Raw genomic sequence first — 16,752 nt, forward strand, 5'->3', positions numbered from 1 at the left:
GAGTCAGAAGGACCTGAGTTCTAATCCAGCTCTGCCTCTTGTGTGCTGGGTGACCTTGGGCCAGGCACTTCAATTCTCCGTGCCTCAGTTGCCTCCTCTGTAAAACAGGGACTAAAACTGTGAGATCCATATAGGACATGGATTGTGTCCAACCCCATTAGTAACTACCCCAGGGCTTAGAACGGTGCCTGGCAGACAGTAAGCGCTAAACAAATACCATTTTTTAAAAAAACCAAAAACGCTCAACCTGGGCAGGTCAGGTTCTGCCTTTCTGACACCCCCTCCCCCACACGCCACCCCCAGCCACAAGCCACAGCAGCCGCAGGGGCCGGAGACCAATTCCACTTTAATGAGACAAACATCTGCAGCAGACGCAGCACCGCCGAAGAGAAACAAGAACTCATATCAAAACTGAGGCAGATGACGCGGGGCAGGTGCGTGGGACACCGACCCAAGGGGACAGTTGCCGGTGCCGGACCAGGGGGTTCAAGTGCGCGGGGCTGTGAGAGGCAGTAAGCGGGCCCGGGTCAGGACGGTGTGGGATCGGGAAAATCCTGGGGGGAGTTTAGGCTCTGGACCTGTGGGGTGAGGGGCAGATGCCAGCCCTGCCCCCGGATCGGGCCCGATTGGGAGAGGGGTATAGGGAACACTTGGGTTAGAACAGCACCTCGGGGGTCACGTCTTTTTCCCCTTCACACGAGGCTACGGGGGAGAGGTGGAGGGTTTCCTCAGTAAGAAGCCGTTACCGTAGAGCGGCTGCCTCCGGGCTCAGTCCGGGATTCAGAAAGCCGGGGTGGGGATGGCGGGACCGGGGGTGGTACCTGGGCCCAGCAGGTTCTGGGCAGAGATGGACGACGAGGTAAATGTGTGCATGGTGAGGGGCTGGGGGGGTAGGTGGCACCCTGTTCCCGCTCAGGGCGGTGAGGTAGGAGAGGAGGGGGCAAGGACGCCCAGGGGAGGGCGAGGCGGGGGCTGGCTGCTCCGGGGCGCAGGCTCGGGCAGGCTGGTGCCCGGCCCTAACCAGTTGGCCTTCTCTTCCCTCCACACGTGGGCTCTGCCAGCCTCGGGGACCCTGACGGGGCGCGAGGAGAAAGACCAGCGAGACTGCAGCGCTTGGTGGGAGGCTACCACCAGCAGCCACGGGCTTGCGGGGCAAGGGTGGAGCAGGGGTCTGCCCCCAACCCACTGGTCTTTCTCCCAACCATCCCCAACTGCCCCTGCCCCTCTACTGGGGGGGGAAGCGACTTCTCACCCCCACCCGCCCGGGTGGAAGGGTGCAATCGCGCCCAGAACTGGGCAGCCTCCGTTGCCCGCGGCCGGCGGGGCCGTCAGGAACAGCCGGGGGCGAGGTGCGTGGCGTAGCAGTGGGAACAGACTCGCACCGGCTTCACGTGACCAAACTGAGGCAGGGGAGCCGAGTGCGAGGAGCAGCGGGAGCAGAAGATCTAGGAAGGAGGAAGGTGGAGACATTAGAAGTGGGAGACGCCAGCGGGAACGTCCCCCGTCACCAGAGAAGCAGCGTGGCCTAGTCGAAAGAGCGAAGGCTTTGGAGTCAGAGGATGTGGGTTCTAATCCCGGCTCCGCCAATTGTCTGCTGTGTGATACTGGGCCAGCCACTTAACTTCTCTGTGCCTCAGTTACCTCTTCTGTAAAATGGGGATTAAGTCTGTGAGCCCCTCATGGGGCAACCTGATTATCTTGTCTTTACCCCAGAGCTTAGAACAGTGCTTGGCACAAAGGAAGCGCTTAACAAATAGCATAATTATTATCATTGTTATCAACAGTCTTGATTTAGGACCCACTGCATGCAGAACATTGTACTGAGCATCTGGGGAAGTAAGACTGAGTAGATACAATCCCTGTCCTCCAGGAACTGGACTAAGCGATTGGGAGAGTCCAGTAGAGTTAGTGGACACGATCCCTGCCCTCAAGGTGTTTACGTGGCCTAGTGAAAAGAGCCCAGGCCTGGAGTCAGAGGACCTGGGTTCTAATCCCGGCTCCGCCACTTGCTTGCTGGGTGATCTTGGGCAAGTCACAACTTCTCCATGCCTCATCGTAAAACGGGGATTCAAGACCTGTTCTCCCTCCTACTTAAACTGAGTCCCATTTCAAACAGCGACTGAATCTGACCTGATGACCTTAGCACAGTGCTTGGCGGCACAGTAAGTGCTTAACAGAAGGCTCAGTGTGTGACCTAGGAAAAGTCATTTAACTTCTCTGTGCCTCAGTTACCTCATCTGTAAAATGGGGATTAAGACTATAATAATAATGTTGGTATTTGTTAAGTGCTTTGTTATGTGCAGAGCACTGTTCTAAGCACTGGGGTAGGTACAAGGTAATCAGGTTGTCCCACATGAGGCTCACAGTTAATTCCCATTTTACAGATGAGGTAACTGAGGCACAGAGAAGTTAAATGACTTGCCCACAGTCACACAGTTGACAAGTGACAGGGCTGGGACTATGAGGTCCGTTTGGGACAGAGACTGTGTTCAATCTGAGAATGTGTCTATTTTAATATTGTAATCTCCAAAGTGCTTAGTACAGTGCTTTCCACACAGTAAGCGCTCGATAAATACGACTGAATGAATGAATTTGCTTCTATCTACTCTAGCGCTTAGTCCAGTGCCTGGTACATAGTAAGCACTTAAATACCATAAGTATTAAATGTACTGAGCACTTGGGAGGGTAGTCTGCAACAGTCAGGAGGTACGTTGGCTCAGACGCCCAGGGGGAAGGCGCCGCCCTCCAAGGTGGTGGATGAGGCAGCTGTGCCAGTCAGGCTGGGCTATCGCGGCGATGCCCCATTAGCCCGGCCGTCCCTGCCGCCCTCCCCGAGCACCCGGCCTCGTACCTGTCCACAGCTGCGGCAGTGATGCCGGCGACGTAGGAAGGTGAAGGGGGCACGGCAGGCACGGCAGCAGGGGGAGGAGCTGTCGGGGACCCAGGCCGGGGGCTCTGCAGAGAGAGGGGGGACGGCCCAATGATTCATCTGCCTGGAGGCAGGGGGCTGGACCAGATGACCTCTTGCAGCTCCAGGAGCTGCTGCTGATGTTGCAAGGCACCAGGACAACAGGATGAGCCAGCTGGTAAGGGGAAAGGGGAAGGCGAGGGGGTGGGGGGGATGGGGGTCAAAGGTGACTTCCCCAGGACTGCGGTGGCCAATGCTAGAGAGCAGATGTCCTACCAGGTGCGCCCCCCCCCCCCCCAGCCTTTGGCCCATCGGGGTTGTGGGGCGAGGTGTTCCCTGCAGAGGCAGGGCAGCCCCGGGGGTCCCGGGCTCACCTCCTGTCCCCCGCTCGGCACAGAGGGCGCAGGTGGCCGTGGGGGTGGTCGTCCCAGGCACGTCAGGGCTCCCTCGCTCATCCTCTATGGACAGAGGGCTGGCATTAGCTTGAGTGCGGGGAGGGACCGGTGCCCCCCTGATGCCCCAGATCCACTATCAGTAGGGAGGCCAGGGGCAGGGGAGGACTCAGGAGAGCCTATGGGGGCCCACCAAAGCGGGCCTGGGTTTGGGCTCTATTTTGGGCCTGCTTCCTCCCTCTCTGAGCCTCAGTTTCCCCTCCCGAAGAGGGCAAGGAGGCAGCTGGGTGCCGTGTCATCTCCTCCTCCCCTAGACTTCCCCCAAGAGGCGGGTGTCCTCTGGCCAGCGCGTTACCTGGCCCTCCCCGTTCAGAACGGGGCCTGCCCCCACCCCGGCCGGCCACGGGCCCCTCGCCCCGGCGCCGACGGACGAAGATCCTCACCTGCCTCCGGCTTGGACGCCACCACCAGGAACACGGTCTGTAAAATGGCCCGCAGGTCACTGGCGAAGTTGGTCTGGAGCTGGTCGGCCACCCCTGTGAGGCGGGAGGGGGTCCGGGGAGGGTCACGGGTGGGATCAGGGCCGGCCCTGCCCCTCCTCCGAACCAGGGGCGGGGGTCCGGACCCCCTCGAGCCCTGACTGCTAGGGACCAGGGGTCAAGGGTTGGGGGGGGGGGGGGGGATAGGGAGGGGAGAACGGCGACTCTCGCTCCCCCTGGTGGACGGAGATGGAATGACCTTGATTCTATTTATCGCTATTGTTCTTGTCTGTCTCCCCCGATTAGACCGTAAGCCAGTCAAAGGGCAGGGACTGTCTCTATCTGTGACCGATTTGTACATTCCAAGCGCTTAGTACAGTGCTCTGCACATAGTAAGCGCTCAATAAATACTATTGAATGAATGAATGACCGCAGCCCCGGCTTTTCTCCTGGGGAACGGCTCCCCCTGCTGGTCACCACCCGGAAGGGGCCCTTTCTCCCAGCCCTCCCCAGGCGGGGGGTGGGGGGCGAAGGGGCCCTTTCTCCCAGCCCCGTCCCCTTCGCCCCCACCCAGGATAGACCCCGCCCCCCGCCCAAACGTGTCCTGGGCCCCCTTACCTGAAATGCAGACAAAGAGGGTGTGGACCATGTCTTGGGGGCTGGTGTAACGGGCCCTCAAGGCCCTCCTCTCCGCGGGGCTCAGAGGGCTGCCGCCCAGCCTCAGAGAGGGAAGGAAGGGGTTAACACCAGCACAGCTAGCAAGCAGTCACCCCGACCCTGACCGCCCCTACCCCGGGCACTGACACCGGCCCAGGCTAGGCTCGCCTTCCCACCCCGTCCGCCTCAACGAGATCCAGATCCATCCTAGGCCTGGGGGGCAGGAGGGCAGGAGGCGGGCACACTGGCCTGAAATGGTAGGATCCGGCGTCCAGGGGTGCCAACCAGGGAGCCTCAGGGTGGGACAAGGACCGGGCTGCCCACGAGGCAGAGATTAGAGGGCGGTCAGGCCCCACTCTTTCTGCCGCTCCGGGCCAGAGGCCGCAGCCCCGGGCCGGGGTCCTTATACGGTGCCGTGGAGGGGCAAGGAGGGTTACAGCCATCCCGGCTGGGGTCCCCGGGTGGCAGAGGACCCCCCACCCAGCTCTCAGCCCCAATCACCTGCCGGAGCTGGGGGCTGCAGGCCGGCGGCACCCCCCGGCCTCCCGGCCCGGCTCCACGGACACCTCCCGGGCCCGGTGCTCGGAGCGGCCGGTGTTGCCCGGAGGCCGCTTGGGGCAGGGGTCCCGGTCGGCACCAGGCCGTTGGGTTTCCGTGGGTGGGGTGGCTGCGGCTTTGGCATCAGTCCTCGTCCCCGGGGATCTTCCGTCGCTCCGGGGGGAGACGGCAGGCCCAGGTGGGGGTCCCTCTCCAGCTCCGCGGAGGGAACCGTGGGCCCAGCTGTGTCGGCCCGTGGCTGAGGGTCCCGGGCTGGTCCCGGCCCGGGGTCCGGTCTGGGGGGCTTCCTCCGCCGCACATAGGCTCCTCTCCAGCAGGGCAAGCTCCTCCTCTGACAGGACTCTCAGCAGGGCCCTGAAGGCAGGAGCAGTAAGGGGGGAGGAGGAGAGAGGGAGGGGATGGGATGAGTCCTGGAAAACCTCCCTCCCCCATCCCACCGCCCCCTACTAGACCTCTAGATTGTAATCTTGTTGTGGGCAGGGAATGTGAATAGTATATTATACTCTCCCAAGTGCTTAGTGTAGTGCTCTGCCCACAGTAAGCACTCCCCCCCATTGCAGCCTATGGGGGCCAGGACCCCTCCTCCAAGTCAGTCTGTCAGGAAGCAGCATGGCCTAGTGAATAGAGCACAGGCCTGGGAGTTGGAAGGACCTGGGTGCTAATCCCAGCTCTGCCACTTGTCTGCTGGGTGACCTTGGTGAAGTCACTTCACTTCTCTGGGTCTCAGTTACCTCATCTGTAAAATGGGGATTAACACCAGGAGCCCCAAGTGGAATAGGTGCTGCGTCCAGGAAGATTTACTTGTATCCAATCCAGCCCTTAGTACAGTGCCTGGCACAAAGTAAATGCTTAACGAATACCATATTATACTGGAGAGAGGCTGCCTTCTGTCCCCGCCCTGAGGCTTGGGATTGAAGGGTCAGATCTGGGAATGGGACCTGGCTTCCCCCGGGGCTTTCCAACCAGCCTCAGCCCAGAGAGAGTCACCCCTCCCTCACCAGCCACTCCTCTAGCAGGCCGACCCAGTCCCACCTACTCACTGGATCTTTTTCAGGAGGGGGTAGAAGGGGCTGAACACAGAGGCCATCTCCTCCGGTGGGCGCCGCAGGCTCAGGGGACCGTCCGGGTAGATCAGGAGACCACTGCGAGGGTGGGAGGGAGGGAGGGAGGGAGAGAGGGATGGAGGGCCTGGACTTCTGCCCACGGGTAGCCCCGGTCACCCAGGGGTGACCGGGCAAGGGGCTGCAGGCCCTTAGCTGTCATTTAGCAGGGCAAACTCCGCCCCCACGTGAGGGGCGACACTGCGGTGGGGACAAGAGGTGCGTTTCAAGCTCCCCCGTGAGCCTTCAGGGCCAGTCTGAGCTCCCCCCGCCTCACTCCCGCTCCTTTCCCACCTGAGGATGGCCAGACGTGGGATGGTCAACATCAGCTGAGGCTCATAGCTGTCAATCATCTCCTGGGTCAGGTAGCCCAGCTTCAGGGCTCTGGTGAGGTGGGGGTTGGGCGGAGTGAGTTCATGCCAGGGTGGACTGGATGCCCCTCCTCAAACAAGCCCCCACACCAGTTGACCAGGCCCCTGCCCTCCCCCGCTCCGCCTCTGAGGGTCGGGGGTCACCTGGCTACGGCCTCGCAGAAGAGCACGGCTATGTCCTGCTGCTGGTAGATCTCCTCGGGAGACTTGACCACGGCCATCGTGGACACGTAGCTGGGGGACGGACACGGGGAAGCTGAGAGCCCGAAGCTTAGCTGGGAGGGGCTCCCACCCCTCTCCCTTCCCACCGGCTGCGGGTAATCCTGAACGCCTGGGGCTCTGTTCATAATAACGGTTGCTGAGATTGGTCAAGCGCTCACTATGTGCAGAGCACTAACAATAGTAATAATTGTGGTATTCGTTAAACGCTTACTGCGTGCCAGGCACTGTACTAAGTGCTAGGGTGGATAGAAGCTAATCAGATTGGGTACAGTCTCTGTCCCACATGGGGCTCACGGTCTTAATCCCCCATTTTACAGATGGGGTCACTGAGGCCCAGAGAAGTGAAGTGACTCGACCAAGGTCCCACAGCAGACACGTGGCAGAGCCCAGGCTTGGGAGTCAGAAGGAACTGGGTTCTAATCCCAGCTCTGCCGCTTGTCTGCTGTGTAACTTTGGGCAGTCACTTCACTTCTCTGGGCCTCAGTTCCCTCATCTGTAAAACAAGGATGAAGACTGTGAGCCTCATGTGAGACAAGGTCTGCGTCCAGCGTGATTAGATTGTACCTACCCCAGCGCTTACAACAGTGCTTGACACATAGTAAGCGCTTAACAAATTCCATCATCGTCATCGGGATCCCATACCCCACCCCCAGCCCGGGTCAGAGATGGCATCTCCCTCTCCCCTGGGCCCAGGGTGGGCGGGCCACCCCCCACCTCAGCTGGAAGTCGGCGAAGAGTCCGTCGAAACGCAGCAGGGCCCGGCGCAGGGGGTCGGGGAGGGCGCCAGGGCGGCTGAGACGCTGCTCCCACACCGCCTCCCGCACCGTGTCCCGCACCCGCTCCAGGCTCAGCAGCAGCTCTCGTGCCAGCGGCCGCAGCAGCACGCCCGCCGCCTCGTCCACCTCCACGAAGGAGCCGGCCACCAGGCACTGTTGGGACGGACGGACCGAAGGTCGCGAGGGAGGGGAGGGATGCGCTGCGGCCGAGCCCCGGGCAGGGTGGCGTTCGTTTGGCGCTTGCCATGTGCCAAGCACTGAGCTAAGCCCGGGAGGGTGGAGAGGGGACGGTCAGGCCGGACACAGCCCCCACCCCACAGGGGGCTTTCGGTGCAAGAGGGAGGGAGCCCTTGGGTGCCCGGGAGCCGGGAGGGGTCTCTCACCTCAGCGGCAAAGAGCACGTGGGGTCCCAGGTTCTCGGCGACCAAGTCTTCGGGGAACTTGACCAGGTAGTCTCGGCTGGCCCGCTCTTGGGGAATGCACTCTTGCATCACCTGCTCCAGGATGGCTAAAAGATGCTCCTGCAGGGGCAGGGTAGGGGTTCCTTCAGCAACCCGGCCTCCCGACCCCCCAAAGCATCACACCGCCCCCTCGGCCATCCCCCATTTCTCACACTCTCCCCGGTAAGCCCTCCTCCTTCACCCCCCCCCCGGGGTCGGCCCAGCAGCCATGACCACTTCCCGAATGGACCTCGGATCCTTCCTTCCCTCGAAGGGTGTCCGGCCAAGTCCAAGGAGGGGCTGAGAGGGTTGCAATGAAGCCCAGAAGGCTTCCTGGCGGGGAGGGGGCCTACCTGGCTGGAGTGGAGCTGGCTGAGCAGCACCAGGTAGAGCTGGGGCTCGGCCCTCACGTCCAGGCAGACGATCTCCGCCACCACCTCATTCACACGCTCGTCGGCGAAGAAGAACTGAGCCAGCAGGCGGGGGTCCGACCTCTGTCGGGGAGGGCGGGAGGGCCGGGAGGCCATGGTTCGGGATTCGGCACAGCCCCACCCCCTCTCCCACCGGTATTTGTTAAGCACTTAATATCACATCCAGGCGCACACACTCCGTTCCTCTAAAGCCAACCTACTCACTGTACCTTGTGTACGCTCGTTGCAGGCAGGGAATGTGTCTGTTTATTGTTACATTGTACTCTCCCAAGGACTTAGTACAGTGCTCTGCACGCAGTAAACACTCAGTCTCATTTATCTTGCCCAGATACCCGGCCCACTTCCTCTCTCTGGGCTGGAACTCCTTCCCCCTTCATATCCGACAAGCCACCCATCTCCCCATCTTCAAAGGCCTCCTAAAAAATTCCACGAAGCCTTCCCTGACTAACCTCTCAATTCCAATCAATTGACCTGTGGTAGGATTGAGTGCTTACTGTATGCAGGGCACTGTAATTTATATTATACCCTCCCAAGCTCAGTAAATAACAATACACAATACAATATAATGGAGTTGGTAGACACGATCCCTGGCCACAGGTGCTCAGTAAACACCACTGACTGGCAGATCTCAGTAGAGATGTCCCGAAAGCAGGAGGAAATGCCAGACTGCAGAAGAAGGAGAGAGCTCAGGGCTGGAGAGGTAGATTTGGGATTTGACTATGTAGAGGTGATAGTTGAAACCGTGGGAGTTATCTGAGGGAATGGGGATACATGGAGAAAAGACAAGGATCCTGTCTTCACCCCTCTTTCTGCATCATTTACGTGCTTGGGTCTGCACCCAGTAAATCACTTGAACCAGCCCTAAAGCACTTATGTAATTTAATGCCTGTTTCCCCCATTAGATTGTGAACTCCTTGTGGGGAGGGGTCATGCCAACAACTCTATTGAATTGTTACTACTCATCCAAGTATTTAGCACAGTGCTCTGCACATAGTAAGTGTTCAATAAATATCATTGATTGGGACCTTCTGATGATGGCTGAAAGGCTCAGGTTTGGGTTCTAGCGACCTGGGAGTATTTTCTGCAGACAGCCCTCCCCACCACAAGCCTGCCCCCACCCAAGCCCCCCGTGTCCCCACCATCCTAACACTCACTGAGCAAAAAGCAGCAGCAGTGACACTTAGTGGAAAGCACACGGACTGGAGAATCAGGGGACCTGGGTTCTAATTTTGGCTCCGCCACTTGCCTGCTGGATGACCTTAGGCAAGTCACTTCATTTCTCTGAGCCTCAGTTTCCTCGTTTATAAAATTGGAGCTCCCATTCCTGTTCTCCCTCCCCCTTGGACTGTGAGCCTCACATAGGACGGAGACTGGGTTCTAATAATCTTTTTTCTAGCCTGGTGCTTAACAAACATCAATGATTATTATTTTTAAAGGCAGATTCCGCTGCTCCCACGCATTCCCTTCCCACCAGCGGCGCATGCAGAGCTGGAGAGTGAAAGGGCTCATCCAGGGGCTAGGCCGCCCCTTCCTCCTCAGGACGGGAGTCAATGCGGCTTCGGTTCCTACCCGACTCCACCAAACCAGACCCGCTTCCCCCTGGGCAAAGGAGGCTACAGCGTCAAGGACCGGTCGGCACTGGGGAGGACAAGCTAGCAGGTCACACAGCCGGTAAGCGGTAGAGCTGGAACTAGAACACAGGTCCTCTGACTCCCAGGAGTCATGCTTTTTCTGCTTGCCTCCATTAATGCTATTTATTGAGCATTTCCTGGGTTCAGGGTGCTGTACTAAGCGCTTAGGAGAGTACAGTAGAGTTAGTAGACTGGTCCTGATCCTGGCCTTCAATGAGCTTAAGACTCCTTAGAGGGATAAAGGAGGACTTCTTGCCCGCTGGGAATGGGGGTGGGAAAGCAGCTCTGGATAGAGAAGGTAAGGGTGGAGAGGAGGAGGAGCTGTGGTCTGGGGGGAAGGGAGACGGCACTGTTCTAGTGAGCAGGGAACGTGTCTTCTGACTCTGTTCTGTTTTACTTTCCCAAGCGCTTACTACAGCACTCTGCACAGAGTAAGCGCCCAATAAATGCCACCAATTGATTAATTCAGGCTGGGAAACTTCAACAGGGCTGGGGTGCTAAGGCTGGGGAAGGGAAGCAGAGGGTAGAGGCAAAGGCTTGCAGATAATAATAATGTTGGTATTTGTTAAGCGCTTACTATGTGCAGAACACTATTCTAAACACTGGGGTAGACACGGGGAAATCAGGTTGTCCCATGTGGGGCTCACAGTCTTAATCCCCATTTTGCAGATGAGGTAACTGAGGCATAGAGAAGTTAAGTGACTCGCCCACAGTCACACAGCTGACAAGTGGCAGAGCCGGGATTCGAACCCATGACCTCTGACTCCAAAGCCCATGCTCTTTCCACTGAGCCACAGAGATGCCCCAGCTGGGAGATCAGATGGGCTGCAAATGTGTCTTATGTTATATTGTACTCTCCCAAGCGCTTAGTACAGTATTTTGCACACAGTAAGTGCTCAATAAGTGATTATTATTATTACTACTACTGATAACAATAAAAAATGGAATCCAATCCTCCCGACTTCACCTTTAAGAACTTAGACAAGCACGCCATGGGGGGTTTCTCTCTGCAAGAAGGTCTGCAGGTGTGTGTGTCCAGTGTGGGTGGGTGGGGGAGGAAGGGCTCTGCCACTTGTCAGCTGAGTGACTGTGGGCAAGTCACTTAACTTCTCTGTGCCTCACTTACCTCATCTGTAAAATGGGGATTGACCGTGAGCCTCACATGGAACAACCTGATTACCCTGTATCTAGCCCAGTGCTTAGAACAGTGCTCTGCACATAGTAAGTGCTTAACAAGTACCAACATTATTATTAATATAACAGTATAACAGATACATTACTTGCCCACAACGAGCTTGCAGTCTAGAGGGGGAGACAGACGTTAATATAAATAAATAACCGATATGGACATGAGTGCTGTGGGTCTGAGGGAGGGTGTGAATAAAGGGAGCATGTCATGGCGACACAGGAGATAAAGAAAAGGAAAAGAGGGCTTAGTCAGGGAAGGCCTCTTGGAGGAGATGCACCTTCAATAAGGCTCTGAAGGGGGACAGAGTCACTGTCTGTCAGATATTAGGAGGGAGAGAGGGCGTTCCAGGCCAGAGGCAGGACGTGGGCGAGAGATCGGCGACGAGATAGGCAAGATGGAGGTACAGTGAGAAGCCTGGTGTTAGAGGAGCGGACTGTGTGGACTGGGCTGTAGTAGGAGAGTAGCGAGGTGAGGTAGAAGGGGGCATGGGGGTAGAACACAGACAGAGCCAGGGCCTGGCTGGGAGCGCAGGGGCTGCCGGGGGCAGCGGGGATGGGATTTCATCGAGGCTCGCTATGTGCATCGTACCCAGCACTGGGAGCGCAAAATAAGAGATTGGGTGGCAGTCCCTCCCAGGGTTCCCACCCTACCGGAGGTCACACCTGTGGGCAGGGTAGCCCCAAGGGACCGGAACAGCCGAGAGCCTCCCCGGTGCCAGGGTAGCAAGGGCACCACTGCCTGTCTCATCTCCTCCTTGTCACCCTTGACCTACCACTCCAGACTGGGGCAGGGAAGTTGGCCCAGATTAACTCCACTCAGAGCCCAGGACCACATCAATCGCACACCTCTCTTCCAGGCTCCGGGCTGACAGTGCCCCGGGACATAATACAGAAGAGCTATTTCCAGGTTGCCCTCTCCGCCCCCCCCAAAGAAGCCTCCTCACCATTTCAGGCCTCTCTGGGGCAGTTAGAGAGACACTGGCCACCCACCTGCTGCTCAATCCTATTTATTGAGCTCTTATTAGGGGCAGAGCACTGTACTAACCGCTTGGGAGAGTACAACAGAATTAGCAGACACTTTCCCTGCATATGAGCAAAGGGTCACACAGTCCCAAGGTCTGTCTCCTCCCGGCAGACTGTAAGCTTGTTGTGGGCAGTGAATGTGTCTATCGTTGCGTCGTCCCCTCCCAAGCGCTTAGTACAGCGCCCTGCACACAGTAAGCATTGGATAAATACGAATGAATGAATGAATTCCATGTGCCTACCAAGACTACCAGTCCCAGCTGCCCATAAGGCCAGCCCACCCCCTGCTAGGCCTGGCTCCCCCAGCAAAGTCAGAGGTCAGACCTGGGTATCTTGTCCCGCAGTGGCAGCCCAGACCCCACAGTGTCTCCAGAACGGGGTCGGAGGGCAGGGGAGGCAAGTGACAGAGTGAAGCTGCCATCGTCAATGCCTTCCGAGGGCTAGGAATTGGGGGTGGGGGGCGAGGAGGGGGCTGCCCACTGACAAACCCTTCAGCCACTCGCCCCCACCTCTCCTCCCTTGGGGAGGGCAGGGGCAGAGCCAGGTTTGGCTCAGAGCCTGGGCTACGTCCTGCGGCGTGCAGCGCGGGGGTGAGTCACCCCAGAGTCAGTCGCAGTCATCCACCCTCACTCCCGGCCTCAGCCGCCACTCGCCCCAAGCGTTCTCGCCTAGAGGGGACCCACTTCTCTCAGAATTCAAAGCTCTGCACCTTCCTGTGGCCCTTCCAGGGGGATTTGGTTGCAGAAGGCCCTTCTGGGGAGGGGTCCCTGGGTGGGCCTCAAGGAACCATCGCTATTCCATGGGGACCAGGTCTCCCCACCAGCTGTTTTGGCAGCACCCCCTCGGCCCAGGGAGGAGGGTGCCGTCCAGGCAGCTCCTCCCGGCGCCCCCAAAACCTCAGGCAAGAAGGGAGCTGAGTGAGCGAAAGTGGGCATGCACAGGCACTGGCGTGATCTGGGTTATGGGAGACAGGGAGCCCCCGACATGCCCTCGATCTGCCCAGGGCTCCCTCTCAATTCTCCCTTCCCCCAGGAGCCAAGGGCCAGGAACCTCCACACAGTGGGGACAAAGGAGGAAGTGTTGCCTAATGGGTAGAGCCCGGGCCCCGGGCGTCAGAAAGACCCGGGTTCTAATCCCAGCTCAGCCACTTGTCTGGTGGGCGACCTCAGGTAAGCCACTTCACTTCTCTGTGCCTCGGTTCCTTCATCTGTAAAATGGGGATTAAGACTGTGAACCCTACGTGGGACAGGGACTGTGTCCAACCTGATTAGCTTGCGTCAACTCCAGCGCTTAGTACAGTGCCCGGAACATAGTAAGCGCTTAACCAATACCATAGTAAAAAATGAGAGGGAAGAAGGGGGAGAGAGGGCTCAGAGGAAGCCCTTCCCCAGTGCCAACTTCCGATCGATCCATCCCAGCAAGTGTGGAGAGGAGCCCCCTGCCCCGAGCCCCAGTTGGGAAGGGGCAAAGGGGAGCCGGGTCGCCTGGGTTCCCAAAGAGGGTGAAGACTCACCTTGGGGCGGTTGAGCCATTTCCTCACGGCGGCGGGCAGCATGTTCGGGGGGAGGCGCGGACCCGGGAGCTCCTTCCGTCCAACCGAGGCCCCCCTCCCGGCCCCCGGCAGCGCCCACTCCCACCTGCGCCGCCGCCGCCACACCTGAACCCCGGGTCCCGCCCCCCAGTGACATCACCCACACCTGGCCCCTCCCGGGGTGGGCGAGGCCCGAGGCCGTGGGGGCGGGCCTTCATTCATTCAATCGTATTTATTGAGCGCTTACTGCGTGCAGAGCACTGGACTAAGCGCTTGGAAAGTACAATGGACTTGGGGGCTGCTCTTTCCGCCTTCAGTTTTGCTCTTTTGTCTGTTTCCCCCCTTCTAGACTGTGAGCCCGTCGTCGGACAGAGAATGTCTCCATCTGTCGCCGAAGCGCTTAGTCCAGTGTTCTGCACATAGTAAGCGCTCAATAAATACGATCGAATGAAACTCAACCTCCTCACTGGGCCTCGTTCGCGCCCATCCCGGCCGTCGACCCCTGGCCCTCGTCCTGCCTCTGGCCTGGAATGCCCCCCCTCAAATCCACCTAACTCTATTCCCCTCTTCAAAGTCCTACTGAAAGCTCATCTCCTCCAGGAGGCCTTCCAAGACTGAGCCCCCCCCCTTTTCCTCTGCTCCTCCTCCCCTCCCCATCGCTCCGGTTCCCTCCCTCTGCTCTAGCCCCTTCCCCTCCCCACAGCACGTGTCCATATGTACATATTTATTATTCTCTTTATTAATGATGTGTATATATCTATAATTCTACTCATTTATAATGCTGCTATCAATGCCTGTCTACTTGTTTACTTTCGTGGTCTGTCTCCCCACTTCTAGACTGTGAGCCTGTTGTTGGGTAGGGATTGTCTCGGTTGCTGAATGGTACTTCCCAAGCACTTAGTACAGTGCTCTGCATACAGTAAGCGCTCAATAAATACGACTGACTGAATGAATGAATGGATGACCCCTTCCCCGCCTGGGCCAAAGACCCTCCACCCCTCTAGACTGGAAGCTCCTCAAGGGGAGCGATTGTGCCCACCGACTCTAGAAAAGCAGCAAGGCCTAGTGGATAGAGGACGGGCCTGGGTGTCAGAAGGACCCTGGTTCTAATTCCTCCTCTGCCACTTGTCTGCTGTGTGACCTTGGGCAAGCCACTTCACTTCTCTGGGCCTCAGTTCCCTCCTCTGTAAAACGGGGATTAAGACTGTGAGTCCCAGGTGAGATATGGACTGTCCAACTCGATTATCTTGTAACAACCCCAGCGCTTAGTACAATGCCAGGCACATAGTGCGTGCTTAACAAATACCACAATTATTATTATTAGTAGTAGAAAGAGTACGGGCCTGGGAGTCAGAGGACCTGGGTTCCAATCCCAGCTCTGCCCCTTATCTGTTGGGTGGACCTTGGGCAAATCACTTCACTTCTCTGTGCCTCAGTTACTTCAACTGTAAAATATGGATTGCGACTGAAAGCCCCATGTAGATCATGGGCTGTGTCCAACCTGAGTAGCTGGTGTCTACCTCAGAGCTTAGTACCAGTGCCTGGCACATAGTAAGCATTTACATATATCACTTAAAAGAAACCACCACCACCATTTTAATGTGTTGCACCCTCCCAATTGCTTAGTACAGTACAATGCACTCAGTGGGCACTCAATAAACACCACTGACTGATTGATCACTCTGTGAGGAGGGGGTTGGGGGAAATTCCCCCCCAAGCAACTTCCATCCAGGCAAACCGGTTATGGGACAGGCTGGAGCCATAGTCCTTCATAGCTATTCCAAGCCCTCAGGGCTGCGGGGGCTGCAGAGGCGGGTCCTGAGTGAGCTTGGCTGTGCCCACTGAATAACTGTCATGTTTGTTAAGCACTTCCTATGTGCCAAGCACTGCGTTAAGTGTTGAGGCAGATGCAAGATAGGTCGGACCCTGTCCCTGTCCCACGTGGGGCTCACAATCTAAGGGAGAGAACCCCATATTGATTCCCCATTTTACAGATGAGGTGACTGAGGCAGAGAGAGCCTAAGTGATTTCCCCAAGGTCAAACAGCTGACGGGCAGCAGAAAGGGGTGGGGGGGAGATGAGAACCCAGGTCTTCTGACTCCCAATCAATGAATCGTATTTAGTGCTTACCGTGTGCAGAACACATTATTAAGCACTTGGGAGGGTACAGTATAACAGAGCTGACATTCCCTCCCCACCATGAGCTTTCAGTCTAGAGGGGGAGACAGACAGTCCTAGAAATTATGGATTTTTTTAACATAGGTGCTGTGGGGCTGGGGCAGGCCCAGGCCCAGGCTCGTTCCACTTGGCCCCGCTGCTTGTGCTGAGGTGAGTTGAGGGGAGATCCCGGGTCACCCCATCTCCGAAAAATCCCACGGTTCACCCCTAGCAGCTTCCCAGACCGCTCTGCCTCCACTTTTCCAGAATCCCTTGTTTTTAACCCCAGTAATCCCTGGCCTCCATTCCTTGACAGGGGAGGGTGTTGCTTGGTGGGCGCGGGCAGCCAGAGGCGTCGCCGGCCTGGGCAACGCTCAGGTCGGTGTTCCCAGGGCAGGGGAGAGGGAACCCACTGACCCTCTGGGGCCGGACAGGCCTGGGCGGGCTCCCTCTGTCAACACTGTAAGGGTAGGAAGCCTGCAGAAGGAAATCCCTGCGCCTGTTTTATCCTGCCCCTTTCATTCAATTGTTTTCATTGAGTGCTTACTCTGTGCAGAGTACTGTACTAAGCACTGTGAGCCTCAGTCTCACAACCTGGGCCTTTCATTCATTCATTCAATAGTATTTATTGAGGCCTACTATGTGCAGAGCACTGTACTAAGCGCTTGGAATGTACAATTCGGCCTTAGAGTCAGTGACCCCTGCTATAGAGGAAGCAAAGGGGAAACTGTCGTGCCGGCAATAGCAGAACAGTAAACGGGGAGAGGTGCAAAACCCAGCAATCCAAAGGACCTGGCGGGGGGGAGGGGGCAAAGACTCGAAGAGTGGGAGGGTCCAGAGGGTCTGGCTTTCGTGTCTCCTCCCTAATGTTTATTTCTTATGAAATCT

The 16,752-nt window shown here is 57.7% G+C and overlaps 1 protein-coding gene across 2 annotated transcripts; it reads right to left on the reverse strand.

The window, feature by feature from the left end:
- Nucleotides 1-328: 328 nt before the first annotated feature.
- Nucleotides 329-14,096, reverse strand: LOC100084149 (lateral signaling target protein 2 homolog). Of its 2 annotated transcripts, XM_029052479.1 has the most exons (13): nucleotides 13,690-14,096; nucleotides 8,257-8,397; nucleotides 7,847-7,984; nucleotides 7,402-7,616; nucleotides 6,610-6,699; nucleotides 6,389-6,478; nucleotides 6,035-6,136; nucleotides 4,938-5,348; nucleotides 4,398-4,498; nucleotides 3,744-3,836; nucleotides 3,283-3,366; nucleotides 2,852-2,955; nucleotides 329-1,445 (listed from the first exon to the last, which is right to left on the reverse strand). In XM_029052479.1, exons 1-13 carry the CDS (start codon nucleotides 13,729-13,731, stop codon nucleotides 1,329-1,331), a joined length of 1,728 nt encoding a protein of 575 aa, XP_028908312.1. In that variant the 5' UTR covers nucleotides 13,732-14,096; the 3' UTR covers nucleotides 329-1,328. The 2 variants fall into 2 exon arrangements, with proteins under 2 accessions (XP_028908312.1, XP_028908313.1); XM_029052480.1 differs by lacking the exon at nucleotides 3,283-3,366.
- Nucleotides 14,097-16,752: the final 2,656 nt, after the last annotated feature.

Source organism: Ornithorhynchus anatinus, chromosome X2 (assembly GCF_004115215.2).
Source record: "Ornithorhynchus anatinus isolate Pmale09 chromosome X2, mOrnAna1.pri.v4, whole genome shotgun sequence".
NCBI classification, from domain to species: Eukaryota; Metazoa; Chordata; class Mammalia; order Monotremata; family Ornithorhynchidae; genus Ornithorhynchus; species Ornithorhynchus anatinus.